The sequence below is a fragment of the Onychostoma macrolepis genome, chromosome 09, assembly GCF_012432095.1.
Source record: "Onychostoma macrolepis isolate SWU-2019 chromosome 09, ASM1243209v1, whole genome shotgun sequence".
NCBI classification, from domain to species: domain Eukaryota; kingdom Metazoa; phylum Chordata; class Actinopteri; order Cypriniformes; family Cyprinidae; genus Onychostoma; species Onychostoma macrolepis.
Genome location: NC_081163.1, coordinates 26409792 through 26429077, shown reverse-complemented (window position 1 = coordinate 26429077; position 19286 = coordinate 26409792). Strand labels below are relative to the sequence as shown.

Below are 19286 nucleotides of genomic sequence, written 5' to 3'. Positions count from 1 at the left end.
ATACATTTTAGGGGAGAGGACCGCTAAAAGATTTTAAAGTACAATTTCCATGGTAACACAATGTCCGATTTCAAAATTGTTTTCAAAGGATGAATTTTGAGGTTTTAAAGGGGTCATATGATGCAATTTCAAGTTTTCCTTCTCTTTGGAGTGATACAAGCTGTTTGTGCATAGATAAGATCCCTGAAGTTGCAAAGACTAAAGTCTCAAAACCAAAGAGATATTCTTTATAAAAGTTAAGACTCGACCACGCCCATCTAAAACGGCTTGTTTAAACACGCCCCCACATGTCTACGTCACGGTGTGGGGAGATTTGCAAAACACTACCCAAACGTATACGCAATGAAAGAAGGGGGGACTTTTATTCTCGCTGTAGTGTTGTTGCTGCCACCGGCGCCATGTCCTGGAGACGCTGTGTTTCATTGTGAAAGCGAAAATTCCTTTGTTTGGGCTTCCAAAAGAGGACACAACTTGAAATCAGTGGTTAAGTCTTATTTACAACACTATTCTAGAACAGTTCAACCCAAATATTCGAGTGTGTGCAGCACATTTTACTATTTCCTGAACCTGGGAGTAGCCTGCCAGCTATGCTCAAAGGGTAAATGCAGCTATGCTCTATAAAGTCGGCAATTCCAACTTTTCAAGGACAGTCTGGCGCTTCTGACTCACAGCCTGTAAGTCTGTTTTCATATTTAAAGCATTTTCCACTGACTATTCAAACGCGAGTTTTGAGCAGTGTAGAGGTGCTTGTTTGTCGTTTCTCTGATCACAAATGCAGACATGGTAATGTTTACGTGGCACGATGCAACGCGACACGTAAAAAGACAGTATGAGTCATTATAATCAGTAATTACCGTATTGTCCCGAATATAAGACGACCCTGATTATAAGACGACCCCCCTTTTCCCAGATGTACCTTTTGGAAAAAGGCTTTTTGAAAACCAAATCTTGTTTGTTTGTTTTTTTTCTCTCTCTCTCTGTAAAACATTTTTTCTTAAATTATTTTCAAATTGCATATTTTTCCTATTTTAATTTTTGTTTTGAAAGTATGGTAAATACTGGTAAAATGTACCAACAATGACATTGAAAAATATACACTTTTTGATATACCATTGAAATAACAGTTAGCCCATCTGAATTATATAACATTTAGGCTATCCATCTCATAGTAGCCTACCAAAATTTTTATTAACAGTAGAAGTGAAATCTTATTGTAGTCTTCAAATCTGGGTAGTGTCTTATGTTTTAAAGTCACTTACAGAGAAGTTTGGTCCCATCAGACTAAAATGACAGTCACGAATCGTGCTGCTGTAAGCTTTTCTTTTTCTTTTGTTTTCACTCGCGATCTTTACAACACACGTTACATTACATATTTCATGGCACACTCGTTTTATGCGTTGTTGGCACCACCTATTGTTGTGGGTGTATTACTGACATGTCAAAGTCTAGACCCCGAATATAAGACGACCGCGTTTTTTCATATGTATTTCCAAGATAAAAACATCGTCTTATATTCGGGTCAATACGGTATGTCCCCACTGGATGCAACAAATGCCTCGTTTGTAATGGGTTTTATTGTGTTTGTGTCGTCGCGCTGGGACACGGCATCACAAAACGGTAAGGGTCGTAACATTTCTGTCTCACGCTTGAGGTATTCGGCCAATCACAATGCACTGGATAGTTGGCCAATCAGAGCACGCCTTGCTTCTCAGAACGATGAACTTAGTAAAAATCTGCACGTTTCTGTAAGGGCGGGGCATAGAGGAGCAACAATAATGTACAGTATGTGGAAAATAATGTGTTTTTTGAACCGCATAAACACATTGCATTACACCAAATACACAAAATAATGTTCTTTTTAGCAACGTCATATGACCTCTTTAAGATTTCAAATGATATATAATTTAGATAGAGAAAAAAACAACGAATAAAGAGCGCCAAGGGCTAGTGACACTTAAGTAGTTAAAGGGGTCATATGACGTTGCTAAAAAGAACATTATTTTGTGTATTTGATGTAATCCTATGTGTTTATGCGGTTTAAGGTTCAAAAAACAATATTTTCCACATACTGTACATTATTGTTGCTCCTCTATGCCCCGCCTTTCTAAAACACACAGATTTTTACAAAGCTCATCGTTATGAGAAGCGAGGCATACTCTGATTGGCCAGTTATCCAGTGCATTGTGATTGGCCGAATACCTCAAGCGTGAGATGAAAATGTCATGCCCCTTACCGTATTGTGATGCCGTGTCCTGACGCGATGACACAAAAACAATAAAACCCATTACAAACAAGTCATTTGTTGCATCCAGTGGGGACATAATTACTGATTATAATGACTCATACTGTCTTTTTACGCATCGCGCCGCGCAAACATTACCATGTCTGCATTTGTGATCTGAGAAACGACACATAAACAAGCACTACTCTAAACAGCTCAAAACACACGTTTGAATAGTCAGTGGCAAATTCTTTAAATATGAAAACATACTTACAGGCTGTGAGTCAGAAGCGCCAGACTGACCTTGCAAAGTTGGAATTGCCCCACTTTATAGAAACAGTCTTTGAGCATAGCTGGCAGGCTACTCCCAGGTTCAGGAAACAGTCCTCCGTAAAATGTGCTGCACACACTCGAATATTTGGGGTGAACTGTTCTAGAACAGTGTTGTAAATACAACTTAACCACTGATTTCTAGTTGTGTCCTCTTTTGGAAGCCCAAACAAAGTAGTTTCGCTTTCACAATGAAACACAGCGTCTCCAAGATATGGCGCCGGCGGCAACAACAATATTACAGCGAGAATAATAGTTCTTTCTTTTAAAACCTTCTTTCTTTGCGTATACGTTTGGGCGTTGTTTTGCAAATCTCCCCACACCGTGACGTAGACATGTAGGGGCGTGTTTAAACAAGCCGTTTTAGGTGGGCGGGGTCAAGTCTTAATTTTATAAAGAATTAATCCTTGGTTTTGAGACTTTAGTCTTTGCAACGATCTTATCTATGCACAAACAACTTGTAACACTCCAAAGAGAAAGGAAAACCTGAAATCGCATCATATGACCCCTTTAAGCTAGTCAAGTTTAGGGCTAAATTAAGTTATCGCTCAGTAGGGGCTAAGTCTGCAACCCTTTTACCATTCTTTAAAAAGAAATCATGAAAAAGTCAAGTATTTAAACTGTGTTCAGTCATTTCCCAACTTTTAATAAAATGCCACATAATATTTAACATGAGCTCTTGAAATGACCTGATTTTACTAACACTTTTAAGAAATTAGACTGACTTTTTTAAGAGTCTCAAGCCCTGCTTTGTACCCTATTTATTTATAAGCATATGACCAAATAAGTACATGCTTGCATCCAGACACCAACAAATGCACATCTACCTCATGACCAAACATTCATAACATGCTCCACATCAGCATACACATACGCACATAAAATATATTCATACACATACACCTTCCAGATAACCTCCATCTACAGGAAGCAAACGCACAAAACCTCAACTCATCAGAAAACATCTAATGAGCCCTCGTCAAGCAAACACCCCCTCATCTCTCTCTCTCTCTCTCTCTCTCTCTCTCTCGCTCCCCTGCCACACAGACACGGCACTTTACAAGGACTGATGATGCTGCAAAGATCACAATAATGATAATTAACTTGCTGAATTTAGAAGATTATGCTGTTAATTAGTTGCAAAATAAAGATAAGTAATAAAGGAGCAGATGGTTGAATAAAACCCTCGAGATGGAGGGCTACTGCTCTGATGGGGCTCCGATGGCAGATATGAAATATGAATCTGACTGGCCCCGCACACATCGTTCACAGTCCCTCTGTTTCTCTTTCTCTTCTCTTTCTCTTTCTCTTTCTCTTTCTCTTTCTCTTTCTCTTTCTCTTTCTCTTTCTCTTTCTCTTTCTCTTTCTCTTTCAGTCGTTCGCTCAGCCCTTGCGTGACTTGTTCCACGTGAATAATTTCTTTGTAGTCATGTAGAAATGTAGAGTTCGGGAAGGGTGTTCTATAAACTAATTTGCTAGATAGATTGGTCTGCTGAGGATGGCTGTTTAAATAATGCTCTTTTCTTGTTTTTTTTTCATGAAAATTAATGCGTCCTCCGTGCCTGTGGCCATGGTTACACACCTCACCTGCTGTGGGGACGTTTGTTAACTCTCGCACTTGACTGTTTTGGCCCACATCATGGTTTCCTACAAAAGGTTTTTTAAAAACCAAGTCGGCTTAGAAGAATTATCTTCTGAAGACTGGATTTCTGTTTGTGCTAATGTTTCACATTAACTGAAATAAAATATGAAAATACATATTTAGTGTAACTTTATATATACTTTATAAGAGGGTTGCTAAAGTATTATTTCTAAATAAACTAAATTTAGTTTAACTTGATGTACTAATATAATTAAAACTGAAATAAAAATGAATGAAATCTATATAGACATAAAAAAATACTAAAAATGACAAAAACACAGTTACTAAAACTTAAAATTAAAATGAAACCTAAAACATATTAAATCCTAAAAATAAAATGAAAATATAACTAATATAAAAACTGATTCAAAATAAAAACAATAATTGTGTCTCAATAATGCTAAAATAACAAAATGTATGAGGATTAGACATTTAAATTTATTTTTGCATTATTGCTCAAATGTTCATGTTCACTGTGTGGTTTTTAAAATGTTTTTGTAAGTATGTTTTGGTTGAAAAATAGTAAAAATTAAGTTATTTTATATTTATTTAAAAAATATTTGTTTAGTTTTATTTTCTTATTTTTATTTTTTATTTTACTTATTTAAACCTTCCATGTAATCAACGCTTCATTGTCACAAAAATATATCATTTTTATTATTAATTAATTAAATTTAGTTTTTTTATTAAATTAAATTAAATTAAATTTTCAGTAAATTATTTGATTTATTTGATAAATCATTTTAATGCTTCTTTAAACTTTTGAATCAATGTTAGTGCAGTGGCTATTGAGAGTCAATGCATAAATAGCAAAATATTTATTTTATTGAATATCACCAAAATATTGAGAGATTTTTTTTAACTGCGTCAAACCTTAGTGTTGTCATTATTGGGGGTTGCTCATATTGAAGAGAAAAGCTCTTGGCGCTGAGGTCTCTATGCTGCACACGCTACAGTACGCCAGGGAAAGGCAGATTTCCCTGACAAGAGAAAATCACAGGCATCTCCAGGGAATAGGGAATTAGCTACGACAGCTCTTACTCCTGTGGAAGAGCTCTGAGGGAAGCATCTGTTTAAAGCTGTGATGAATATGTTGTTTTAATCCTTGCCTCTGGTTTTCCACAGAAGTTAATTATTCTAATCTTCAGTTCTCGCCTCTCTCTAATGTAGTTTAACCTCCTGATCCCAGAGAGAGACAGAGAGAGAGAGATGTTTTCCTCATTTCGCTGCTGGAACTATAGGCAAACATGCTGAAGAGAGCGAGATTTTTGACTGTCGGCATAAAGTCTGTTGCATATTGCGGCATTGGAGCTTATTGTGGCCAGAACCTTCCACTTAGTCAGGAAGGGCCCTCTGACTGACATGTAACGTGTCCAATCACAGTTCGGTGTTTTGAATGTGACATTTAGGGCCTGTAAATGTGAAATTAGACACAAAGCAAGCAGATAAAACTAGGTATATTCTTCTTGTAAAGAACAGTGTTTTAAAGTCAGCTAAGATGACAAGAAGTTAGTAATAGATGTTGACCTGACCTCTGACCTGTCTCTCACCTGCAGAAGCTGAAGGCGGCCCTCAGTCAGCAGATCCCTCAGGTAACCAACGGCGATGCAGGTGACATCCAGAGCAGCTCGGCCAGCGAGACTCCGCCCCCGGGCCCGCCTCCAGCTGAGGAGCCACGCCCACAGTCATTACAGCAGCCGGCTACATCCACGACAGAAACGCCTGTATGTGTTAAACAGTGCTCTCTTATATTAAATGTATCATATAACTAACACAGAACAACAGGTTAACAATTAATGTTAATTGTATGTGTTTTATAGCATTTTAACATTTCAAATTTAACAGTAGTTAATGGATTATGAGCTAGTATGAATTTAACAATAAAGAAATGTACACTTCTGTTCAAACTTTTGGGTTTGGAGAGAGTTTTTGAAAGGTTTTTTTTTGTGTGTGTGTTCACCAAGTGTGCATTTATTTGATCTAAAATACAGTGATATATTTTGAAATATTATTACATTTTAAAATAACTATTTCTATTTTAATATATGTTCAAATGTAATGTATTTCTGTAATCAAAGCTGAATTTTCTAGCATCATTACTCTAGTCTTGTCACATGATCCTTCAGAAATCATTCTATGCTGATTTGCTGCTCAAGAAACTTTTTTTTTTTAATTATTAATGCTGAAAACAAGTGCTCTACTTGATATTTATGCAAAAACCATGTTTTTTCATAATTCTTTAATTAACAGAAATGTATTTGAAATAGTTTTATTGTAACAGTGTATAATTCCTGTCAGTTTAATGCATCCTTGCTGATTAAAAGCATTTTTTTTTTTTTTCTTACCTTTTAAATGGTAGTTTAGATGTATAAATTAGCATTAATGTGGACTAACAAATGCTTTAAGAAATTGTTGTTCATTGTAAGGTCATGATATCTAGCTAATGCAGGTTAATGAATTCAACCTTATGGTAAAGTGTTACCAATAATAATTCAAATTGAAAAAGAGTATTATTATCAAACGCAACACACATTTCCGTGGTGCGTTTAAGTCTAGTACGTTTTCTGTCTTCGTCATCCTTTGGCAGGTGATTTTAATTCTTCTGAAAGGTCTTAATTGATTCATGTTTGATTGTCGGCCTGTGCAGGTGTCTCCTGCCCCTCCGGCCCAGCACACCACCAGTACAGGTGGGCGGCGGCGGAGAACCACCAGCGAGGACCCAGATGAGAAGAGGCGGAAGTTTCTAGAAAGGAACAGAGCGGCTGCGTCTCGCTGCAGGCAAAAGAGGAAAGTCTGGGTGCAGAATCTGGAGAAAAAAGCGGAGGATTTGAGCAGCATGAACGGACAGCTACAGGTACACACACACATCTTTGAGTGTATTTCTGCGTGCATTGGAGAGCCAGACAAAGATGGTGATGAAGTCATTAATGTAAATTAAGAAGTGTGTTTGCATGACAGCCACGGCGTGATTGTTGGAGTCTCCTGCATCGATATGGCCCTGTCAATAAAGACGTTTCCTCCAGATGTCATCGGCACACAAGCGTGTCGTCTGTTCTGTCGGAGCGTTTGTGAGCTGCCCTGGAACTCTCCCAGGGAAAGCCGTCTCTTTCTCAACCCCCGTTTTGTAGCAGGCAATTAGGATCCGCCACTGACAAGTTCGCAACAGTTCATGTAACCGTTGTCTCTGCTGATAACGGAGAGTGCGGCACAGCGCCGGCACGTTCCAGACAATTTAATGAGATGTGCCACTGTTTATTTGCGCGCTGTCTTTTTTATTTGTCCGTTTAAACAAAGCGCAGTGGTTTGGCGACAGGGTGGGGGAAGGGCGATTAATTTGCAGGTTATATGAAGGAATAAACTAACATGAAACAGATGGAGAAGCAAAGAAAGGTGTTGGGTGTAGAACAGAATGCTTGGGACTCTGAAAACGAGCGTGACAGTATGTTTCTTCGGAGAGAAGGTGTTTAATACTAGCGCATTTATCAGTGCTGATGGGCTGGTGTAATTGTCCCTCTCTGCCCCGTTGGCCCAGCTGATCGGAGCGTAGAGCTCTAATGATGCTCAATTACGTTAACATCATCCTTAACTGGCTTTTTAACGAGGTGTCAGGGTTTGCCGACCAGCGCACGGCAGCACTCGAGCCAAACATCCCCCTTGTGCTGTCTTTATGGATGCAGCCGGTCTGTGAAAACATTAAACACTTTAATGGCCTGATCTTACTGCCTCACCACCTCTCTGAAAACAGCACAAGGGACAGTTCATCAGATTTTAGACATTTCGTTTGATGTTTTTTTTTTTGAGAGTCAGAATGGAAGAACTGTACCTGAAGCCATATGTCAGTTTAGATCAGTGATGGACAAACTTGGCCCTTCCAGACCACTTTCCTGCAGAGATTCGATAAAACCTGATTAAAACGCTGATAAAACTCACCTGCCTGTATCCTTCTAATAGTCTTGAAGACAATGATTAGCTGGTTCAGGTGTGTTTGGTTAGGGTTGGAGCTAAACTCTGAAGGAAATTGGCCTGGAAGGGCTGAGTTTGCCCACCCCTGGTTTAGATGTTCAGGTCATTGGAAGTTCACTGGTCATAATAACATCACTGTATACATTTGAATTATTAATACCTTTTAGCAAAATTCCAGCATATTAAATGGTTCTTCCTTTCTTCGTTTGTCTGATATCTAGACTTAGACGAATATTTTGGCCTATTACAGGTTAATTAATGGAATTTTTAAAGGGTCATTGGATGCTAAATTCACTTTTACATGTTGTTTGAACATAAATATGTGTTGGCAGTGTGTGTACACATCTACCCTATAATGATAAAAATCCATCCAGTGGTTTTTTTTTAATCCCTAAAAATAATATCCCCTTTTTCAAATCAGGCTGTTCTCAGCTTCTTGTCTGTGTGACGTCACACGGACGAAGGCCACTCCCACGATAGGTGATTGACACAGCCGTCTTACCTTAGACCCGCCTTGAGTAAGCTGTCATCAGTTCGCCATTGTTTAGACGCCGGAGCAGGGGTAGACAAAAATATCTCCGATTAAGCGATTTGAGGTGTTTTGTTGTTGGATGTAATAATGAATATTGTAGTCGTCATTTACTCCCGACATCTGAGCCGCTGAAGATGCAGAGGATTAACGTTACTTTCGTTTTTGAAGGGAATGCGCTGATCCCGATCTAACTAAATGCGTTTGTTTCCTCGAATCATTCGGGATCTAGCTTCACTTACAGCAGAAGTGAGTATAAATGGTTTTTATGAATCTTTGCAATCGCCTTTCCTAATAACGTGCTAGTTAGCAAGTTTCACGGTTTAATGTGGCTAAAGTAAACAGTCTCTCAGAGCACGGCTGGTCACCCCACAGAAGAGAGGGGCGGGGTCAGCAGAGCTCATTAGCATTTAAAGCAACATGCAAAAAAACGGGTTGATGTGTGCAGAGCTGATTTTGATATGGTAAAAAAGGTGTTTTTATACTACCATTGAGAAATTTTAACCAAAATACGTTATAGACTTTTCATTAAGACCCAAAAGTATTTGTCTTTTTGGACAATTAAGAGACGTCTGTTCAGATATTTTAGAGTAAACAATCAAGTAAGTCTTAACTATTTACACTACTCTTCAGGAGATTTTTTTTCAAGTTGTTAAAAGAAGTCTCTTATGTTCACCAACATTTGCATTTATTTGATAAGAAACAGTAAAAATTGTGAAATATTATTACAGTTTAAAATCTTTTATATTTTAATTTATTTTGAAATATTATTTATTTCTGTGAGGGTAAAGTTGAATTTTCAGCATCATTACTCCAGTCTACAGCGTCACGTGATCCTTCAGAAATCATTCTAATATGCTGATTTGCTGCTCAAGAATTTTTTTATTTTATTATCAATGTTAAAACCAGTTGTGCTGCTTAATATTTTTGTGGAAACCATGATGCTTGTTTGTTTGTTTGTTTTTTGATAGAACAGAATTTATTTGAAATAAAAAGGTCTTTACTGTCACATTTAATAAATTTAATGCATCCTTCCTGGAAAAAAAGTATCAATTTCAATTGAAAAGCAGTGTCAATCAGGGTTGTTTTCACCCTGTCAAGGTTTATTTTGTGATAATTATTTTTCAACTGCATTTTCCTGCTTGTTATAATATACTTCTCGCCTGATAAATAATAAATATATCTTCATAAAATACTGATTTGAAATAGTTTATTATATGAGAAGAAAAATGTACAGACATGAAACTATCACAGCCACATAGGAAACCATTTGCCTGGAACGACAGTCAAATTTAAGCTAAATTTTTTGCCACAAAATGACCGCAGTTAATCAGTCACGTTCCAGAAATCTAGGCTGTTTGCTCTTTATTACCGTTAATATTTATCTGTCAGCCACCGGCCACACTGCTCTGGAGATATTGACATGGCAGTTGAACACCTTACCAGTCCACCCGTCTTGTTTTAGGATATTCAATAGCCCCTGAGCCTTATGAGTTATTTTCTAGTAACTAATAATAATAGCCTGTGGTCAAGCTGAGCTCCAGACAATTGGAGTCGTGGGTGCATTTTGATGTGATGTGGAATACAGAAAGAAGAGAAGGAGGGAGGGAGGCCGACTTTGTGGTCGTAATGGAAGATGGCAGTTTGTGGTGAACACTGCCATAGTATTTTAGCAGCTGTGTTTAAATCTGCTTCTCCTCTGCACACCGTACCAGCACTGCCAAGATAAAACAGATGGAAAGAAATAAACTGGCTAGCGTTTAGACTGCTACATTAAACATCGGCCGTGTTTCTGAGGAACAGAGAAACCTTTTAAATCTGCGGCGTTGTGCCCCTCTTTCGCACCCGTTCGGCTCTCTGTAAATCCTGTTAAAGTCACCTTCGCTGTTAAACAGCCTGTCTTTAGCGCATGCAGAACAGCACAGCCCCATGGGAGTCCTAACAGCAGACGAGAGTAAATCTCACCAGAATGGGCGACAGTGTTTCGCTGACGGAGGGGAGCGCTCTCTCTGTGTTTCTCTCTCCTGGGACTCTGCCATTAAGCAGCTATAATTGTGTCCCAAAAAAGCTTAAATGAAGAAGAGCTAATGATCTTTTTCTGTTGATTCCTCACTGATCTTGATGGGTAACGTGCTTCTTTCTCTCTGTGTAGAATGAGGTGACTCTTCTGCGTAGCGAGGTGGCCCAGCTGAAGCAGCTTTTACTGGCTCATAAAGACTGTCCTGTGACGCTCCTGCAGAAGAAATCAGGATACCACCGTGAGTGACCTCAGCAATTCACGCTGTCAGACATATCAGCTTGCTTCATCATCAGACTCCAGTGCTCTCGATTTAAGATTTAGCACTTATGATCACAACAGCCATAAAATGTGTTTTTTAGTTTAGTGATATTTATTGAAAAACGTCTTGATTCTGCGCTCTTAACCCTGCAAAGCCTTAACATATTTAATAATAGTCCGAGAAATCTACATTTTTTAAATGGAACAAGGTTTTTTTTTTTAAACCTTTAGACAAAATGTTTCTTAAAAATTTGGGGAACATTTTTGAGTGCCATATTTGATACTTATGGCTAATATAGAATGATGTAATAAGAATATGGAGCTCATACTTAAAGAGAAAAAGCACATTATTTTTATTCAGAGGCACAAACTGAGCAAATTGGTGTAGATGTTGTTGTTTATATGACCAAAAAGTAAGATGGCATTCTGATAGCTTGTAATATAAATAATTGAGATCTTTATAATAGTACAGCAGACTACTTGCAAAAGATGTATATACATTTTAGTTGTCACTCTGTATCTCACAATAATACAGCATATTTTAGTAAGTTGATAATTAAATGCTTATTTTTAGGATCAAAGATTTGTTTTATTATAATGGAATACAATGATTATCGAGAGATAAACAAATAAATGGTCCTCAAAATCCTGTTGTATCATATTTGATATTCATATTTTAACATGATTTTTCTAAAAAAAAAAAAAAAAATGCATGGATAATCAAGTAAACCTAAGTTAACTGTTCATCTTGAAATATTATTAACTATAAAAATGTTTCTTAAGTTTACTTTCTAAAAATCAGTAAAGAGACAAATAGACCCAGAGGGGGATATTTTTACAATTACTGTATACTGTAAGGCCTTTTAGTATTGTAGTATAAATGATCAATCAGACAACAGAAGACATGTAGAAGATACAACAGGTTTTTCAGCAAATGATTGCAGTATAAATTCACATCACATTTTTGGCAATTTTTTACCAAGCGGTTTACTATAAGGAAACAAAAATTGGCACACTGCCATTGCTGCTCCCAAAGATCAATCTTGTCAAGTGAAATGGAGATTGGAACGGGGCCAGAAAGGACCACGAGTTGGGATTTGTTGTTATTGTTGGCCATAATCATAAGTACATGACATTTTAATAAATCATTCCTTCAGAAAGATTCATAAATTGTAGTTACTGGTTTGTGTTACTGGTTTCACTGAACTGAATCAATAATTCGATCAAAGCAGTTACTGAATCAGCATATTACTAATGAAAATGTGTAAATGGACCAATACTGGGGTACTGGGGCAGTGTTTCCCAACCCTATTCCCAGACAAACCTGATTCAACTCATTAGTAGAGACACCAAGACCGGACATGGATGGCTAGGGTAAGGGTGAAATACAAAATGTGTGCTGTTGTTATCTCCAAAAACAGGTTTAAGAAAGACTGTCCTAGGTGGTTGCTTACTGGCATAAGTCAAAAGATCCTGATTTCATTCACAATGCCTTAATCTCAGTTGGCAATGAGTTTCAAAATTTTGAAAATGAACACACATCTCTGGACTGACAGCTCTGCTTAATGGGTTGTAAAGTTAATGGTTTCTTTTTTTCCAAATTAGTTTTGTTTTGTTTGTTTTTGACGATAACAGATGAGTGTTATTCCTAATGAGTGTTCAGTTGGGTTTTTGATGAAATGTGAAGTGGAATATGAACTAGCCCTGAGTGTGAAATAACAGATTTATCTCGTCCCATTATTACTGCAGAACGCAGAGGACTCATATATTTGCACAACAGCGATGTTCGCTAACAAAATGATCCCCGCTGTACGTGGCGGTGTCCTCTTTAAGATGAGTGATAAAGAGGCATTCAGAAACCGAGGGCTGCTTTTGTTTCTCGCGCGTCTTCGGCCGTTACGCTTTAATGACACTTTGTGAAATGTGCAGATCTGCGGCTCGTCTACCATATGCAGCCACTTCATATCAATTAGCTGTTGTCACAGGGACGGAGAAGCGGTTGTGGTAGAGATTGCATGTGCCGGAAGCACTTCCGCGACACTAAAACTTAACGGCCGCCCACGCCGCTCCGCTGGTGCGTAAGCACTTTTTGTACATAACTTTGATATCACGCCATGTCTGATATGTTGCTGGCTTTGTGTGTGCATGTGTCTGGCTCATTTTGTAACCCGAGGCTGACTTGTATTGACAATGATTGCTTCCAAAATGAGTGTATTATAGCGGAGAGCCTGACAGAAGCGCCGTTTCGCGACTGGCATGCGCCGCTGCAGCCGTGCAGTTCATTATGCGCCGGCATTGTTAAGCAGCTTGACTGACAGGTCTCATGCATATTATGAGCGGGATGGTTGTCGGGTGAGATTGGGTTGTCAGGGAGCGGTTCATTTGGTCGGTCTTGGCGAGGTAGAGGAGGGTACGGAGATGATCGAAACCATTCCTCAATCCTGTTTATGCTGCCAATGTCACCTAACACCGTGAGGGGTCATATATTAGTCACCTGTGCAAATGAGACTCGCAGAAGAGCGCCGTTCCGTCTTTGCCGGATTTGTAAACAACGCCAGTTTGTGCCACATTCATCGCAGGACGGAGAAGCCGCAGATGGTCATCACCTGTCAAAAAACGGTCTTAATGCAGTGAAAAAGTGCAGACGTCAGTGCGGGTTTCATTCGGTCACCTGAGCGCTTCCGTCTTGTTTGCTTCATTACAGTCTGTTAGGCCTGAAATAAATGAAAATCGCATTGTACCTGGTTGGGACAGGTGTAAAATATGGCCGACGTGAGCCTGCTTGGCAAAGCGATTTCGTTTGTGATTGCGTACTTAAGTAAAGTATGTTTCTGGCCTTAATCTCTCTGCCCTGGTAGCAGGTGGGGGAAAATTACCCAGGCTGCCCTGCAAACAGGGCAGGCCGTGCCTCCGTTTGGCATTGCGCAAGCCCCATCTGCTCACAGCGGAGATGATCCGAGACCGGTCTCCAGAGCATGCAATGCTGTGTATGATAATATATCACTCCCTTTCCTGCTTAATACCATTAGGAGTAATTACAGATGCCTGAACATGGAGCTGAAGAGAAGAAAAAACCCAGTTCTGATTTCTGAGCTCGACCTTACATGCATGGAGCAGGCAAGGTTTGCAAGTCACCAGATCGGAGCCTGGACAATTCAGAAGCGCGCACACAATCAAATACCCCCGCATTAATTACCAAGTGCCATTTCAGCCGTGCTTGCTTCATTAGCTATATTAATTATCATGGTAGTCTGCATTTCTGTGCGAGTCAGAGTGAGCCTTTTTTCATTCGCTTCCTCATCAGGAGCCAATTAATTCAATGCAACTGCAGAACAGCTGGTGGCATTTGGACCGCGCATCTCTGCCGCTCTCCTGTGTGTGTATCATTAAAATCAGGTGCAGTAATTATCTGTCGCTGCAGTAGTTGGCAGGAAAGAGAGGGGATCGGAGGGAGGGGTGCGCAAGTCTGGCCACACGCTACAGCCTCTAATATACCCTGATGATGTTGGTTTAAAATGACATTGTAACTTTAATTAAAGGTTACAAAGCAAGCACGGGGATTAATAAAAGACAAAGCATTGGACTGGCAAAGTCTTTAATCGCAATCATGCCAGCAACTCATCCGGTGCGAAAGAACTTCAGATGTTCGCGGGTCAGAATCGAGCTTTCTCGCTCACACCTTCGCTCAGGAGGGTCAGATTTGTCTGTTTAGCATAGACAGTTAGTGCTTGACGGTAGATGTCAGCACTACAGCTCAGGAGTCATCAGTCACATGGTGATTACAGGTCAGGTGATGCTTAAACAAAGATGGCGTCGCACTTTCAGGGGGCATGTGCCAGCTGAGCAACTGTTATTGACAGAAATAGAATATTAACAGATAGCTTTAGTTCTAACAATTTAAACTTTGTTGCTAACTTGGGTTGTTATGAAATCAGTTTTTACTACATGATTGTCGTGGCCAAAATAATTTGCCATAGGCTTAACCGCGGTAATTAGTGTTATTATCAATGTTACACAGTTTAAATATATCAAAACAAGGGAACGAATACCTCAAATTATTGCACTTTTTCAATAATTCTTATTTTTAGTAATTTCATTATATTTTGGTATGGTGGTGTTTTTTTCAGCATCAACTGGAGCAGCGCTTCAAATTTTGACAATGAAGGCTTTCAGATCAATTAGTACAACATGGCCACTATTTAATAAAATGTCATGTGTGGGGTATTAAGATGTCACATGTCTTGTTTTGTTTCTATAAATTCTATATTTAATATAAGTTAGTTTGTCGTTGTACTGTTTTATTGTTGTGTTTTCAAGTGTTCGTTTTGTTCAAAGAAAGGAAAGATGGATCAAAGCGCTACAGATCCTGAGGGTCAAATTTCCTCATTGTGGCATTGCTAATTCACAATAACAGTATTATTAGTAAAAAATTATTTGTAATTTGTTGAATTGTCAAGTTCATGTTGAATTAAGATGTAACACTGCCACCTACTGTGTTGGAGTATCAACCAGAGATGCAATGGATTATTTACAATATTATTGTATGTGTAGTATGTTTTTTTCTTTTTGGAATATTAGGGTTATTGTCAATACCAGTATTATTACAACACTCTTGACCTTTTGTAGCACAGCCCAGTGATTACAGACAGTTCACATGATGTATCTTTATATGGGTGGTAGTATCCCCAAATACTTGTACCAAGTACTATCCTGTGGATATCTAGTTGTACAACAGTGTTGATTTCGTAAAAAAAAAAAAAAAAAATTATGCATGTCATGTTACCTCATTTGTTTACTTTGTTTTTACTGTTTGTTGATCGCTCTTGCCAAAGTGCACTTATGTGATGCTTTCTACAACTCATTTCATATGGAAGTCAAAGCAGCACATGACACTGGTGTTGAGTGGTGTGTTGAAGCCCTGATGAGAGTCTTGTGTTTGCGCACAGATGGTTTGGAGACATCATTTCACACTGATGTTCATGCCGACAGTCTGAAAGGCATGTGTACCAGTTGCTTTCACATCACTACGAATTTCCCCCAAAAATAATTAGCAGCACAATAGTTTTCAACATCAGTAATAATAAGAAATGTTCCTTCAGCGTAAATCAGCATATTAGAATGATTTCTGAAGGATCATGTGACACTGAAGACTGGGGTAATGATGCTGAAAGCTCAGCTTTGATCACAGGAATAAATTACATTTTAAAATATATTTATTTTAAATTTGAATAATATTTCACATTATTATTAATTTTATTGTATTTTTGATCAAATAAATACAGCCTTAGCAAACATAAGCTTCTTTGAAAAACATTAAAAAAAATAATTTGACCGGTAGTGTCCCAATAATACTGTTTTTATTGTATTTTTATATATAATTTTATTTTTAATCATTTTCTTTATCACTTCTGGATCATTCATTATACTGTAAGGTCAAGCAAAGCACTTGACAAGGTGAGCTCTGGTTGTGTACTGCACATTTTGACAAATATATTTGGTTATCCAACAGCATACAAATATTAGTGTACTATTTTAAACATTTCCATCGTCATTTGATTTTTTTCATGTTTACCCCAACACTACTTTAGACAATAATTAAATAGACTGCATGGTGTGTGAAAGCGTTTGAGAGCTGCTAATGTCTGTGTGTTTCAGAGCTGGATAAGGAGGACAGCTGTACAGAGATGTCTGTTCCCAGCAGCCCACAGAACGAGGCCATCCAGCACAGCTCCATCAGCACATCCAACGGCGTCAGCTCATCCACAGCAGCCACAGCGGCCCTCGCATCCGGCCCTGCTCTGGGGCTTGCTGCGGACCACAGCACAGAGGAGGAAGACGCCTCTTCCTCTCACGCCCAGTCTTCAGGAAGCTGATCAGGCCTCTGATTGGTCGCTTTCATTCCTGGCAGCCATGTTGAAATGAGGGGTACGAGAGGTGAGAGATCCCTGGAGCACTCCGGTCTCGTCTCCCCTCTGTTTTCATTTGAGCTCTTTTCAATCCAGCGCATTTTTACAAAGAGTTGTGAGTACAGTAGTCGGGGAAGGCACTTGAAAGGTTATGCAGATATTGTACTGATTGTCTTATGGTTTTTCCATTTGTGGTGGTGTATTTATTGTGGATCGAGAAGGAACGGTTCACGACAGTCCAAATGTATCCGGATTCATAGCGAGAGGAAACGGACTAACCGGAGCACTATCAGAGGCTTAAAGATGGAAGAATTGTCCACTTTATAATTTATTTGCCTTTTATATTTTGCACATGAAGGAAGGGAGTGAAAGGTGTTTTTTTTTTTTTTAAGCGATCATTGTTTTAAGTGCTTGACGCAAGCAGTTCCAGCAGATTTTTAGGAGTAGCTTTAAAACAAATCTGATAGAAATAGTGAGGTGTTGTTGTGTGAATGTTTCATATGGATCCTGGCATGTTAAAGGAAGATTTTCTAACATGAATGATTGTTCATTGGGCAGTGATTGTAGGAGTGCATTATTCACCATGCTGACTTTTCAAATGCTTATTTCGATATGTGCCATTTATTTGGTTGCAGGTTATTGAAATTACAATAACAAATTTCTTTTACAGTTTAATTACAATTAAGTTTTAGGTGAATTAGTGAAATAGACTTGCCTGAGAGTTCTTCATGGACTTATTTTGATAAGAACCTTAATGCTTTTTTATAAGTGCTTTTTTTCTGCTTAACTTACAAAGTGGCTGACTTTGTATTTGTGGTGTCTGACTCTTAGAAACATTGAGAAAAGTTCATTAGTTCATTCACTTTGGTTGTCTTTCTGATTACAGTGTAATTAAGGAAGCATTGTATATGCCATTATGATGAAATCATTGTATGTGATCTCTACTGGTACTATGTTTGTCTTAGGATCATGACAACAAAAAAAAAAGAAAAGAAAATCACCTGAACAAACCTTTAAATAAGGCTTTCTCTGGCCAACCTGTGGAACTGTTTTTAGAACTTCTGTCTTTGGCATTAAACTCGACAAAACTGAACAGGACCTGGAGCTGCTCTTCAAAACAAACAATGACGGATATAAAACTCTACTGTCTTTTTTAAGTTCTACTATTAAGTTACGCTTAGTGACAATTGCTAAGTAAGAAAAATAGACAAAGTCTTTCATCATCATCCTCTTCTCTCTTTAAAATCTATTGGCTTACTACTGTGTAGTTCTACAAGACTTTGCTGCATTTCGTTCTACTTTTAAGTCGACTTGATTTTGGTTTCAAAGGTAAATTTGTATGACAGTTGTTCTGTGCTTTACCTGCATGACTGAATTCTCTAAGAGAATTAGACCAGTGTTTCAACCATGTCTCTGTTGCAGTTGAACATCTTGTTACTCTTAGATTTTCAGCCAGGAAATGGCAGCTTTACAATGGGGGTTTTGTTCTTATTTACTAGGTCCACTTTGGAAAAAGGATGTGATAATTATTGTGTTGGCGGTCATCTTGTAACTTGTGAAAGTTATGTATAAATTATAATAAATTAATAAAATGTTGTAATAAATCTTTTAATAGCTATTTAAAGCATCAGTCATTTTGTAGATTTTGTCATTGGATGAAACTGTTATGTTTTTTAACCGTCTTGTATCTTTTATTTTAATGATATTTTGCTTTGTAAATTCTGACATCTAGTGGAGAATCTACGTTTTGTCACGGCTTTGCCAAAACATTTGGAAGAACTGTTGTAGCTGTTGATTTGCTGGCGAGTTTTTGTGGGCAGTCTGCTTGTTCATTTCTGGATACATGTTTGAAAGGAAAAGGAATATCATCCCTGTGATTATGACAATTCCTAAACCGTATGACCACCTGATCTTCTCATTCTTCAAAATACAGAAAATAATAATAATAATAAAAAAGTCAAATTAAATGCACAACAGTGGGTGTAGAAACAGAATGTTGCACTGTTTAATACTAATCAATCAAATATACATTTACAGTAATGCTGGCATATGTTTTGCAATTCTTAAATAGGCATAACGTCGTAATTTAAAAAAGGACTTAGCATGGTTAGCTATTAGATATTTTATCAGCAATTAGATGCAAACATGCTGAAATTGGCTTGGTAAACTGATCTTGAGATATTGCCCTGTCTCCTGACTTCACTAGCGAGTTAGCAACCAACTAACTGACATTTAACAGACTAACATTTAGGCCTATATGAGTGCTTATGTCATGTCTTAATGATTAAATACACATTTCATGTCAGTTTCCTTTAATATTGAACTTTTTAAAACCTAACTCATTTGGCAGCGCGATTGGATAATCATTTATTCGTTTTAATTTGAGTAATATTCGCTTATATGTTCCCGGAAGTATT

At 38.1% G+C, this 19286-nt stretch overlaps 1 protein-coding gene across 2 annotated transcripts in view; it reads left to right on the top strand.

The window, feature by feature from the left end:
• The window catches only part of atf2 (activating transcription factor 2), a 31741-nt gene extending 12851 nt beyond the window's left edge, over positions 1 to 18890 (top strand). Inside the window, exons 9-12 of one of the 2 annotated variants that reach the window (XM_058786575.1) lie at positions 5750 to 5917; positions 6841 to 7047; positions 10838 to 10943; positions 16619 to 18890. In XM_058786575.1, the coding sequence (XP_058642558.1) occupies positions 5750 to 5917; positions 6841 to 7047; positions 10838 to 10943; positions 16619 to 16836 (699 nt within the window). In that variant the 3' untranslated portion in view covers positions 16837 to 18890. The remainder of the gene's footprint in view (positions 1 to 5749; positions 5918 to 6840; positions 7048 to 10837; positions 10944 to 16618) is intronic. The other variant, XM_058786574.1, reaches the window with a different exon arrangement.
• The last annotated feature ends 396 nt before the right edge of the window (positions 18891 to 19286 follow it).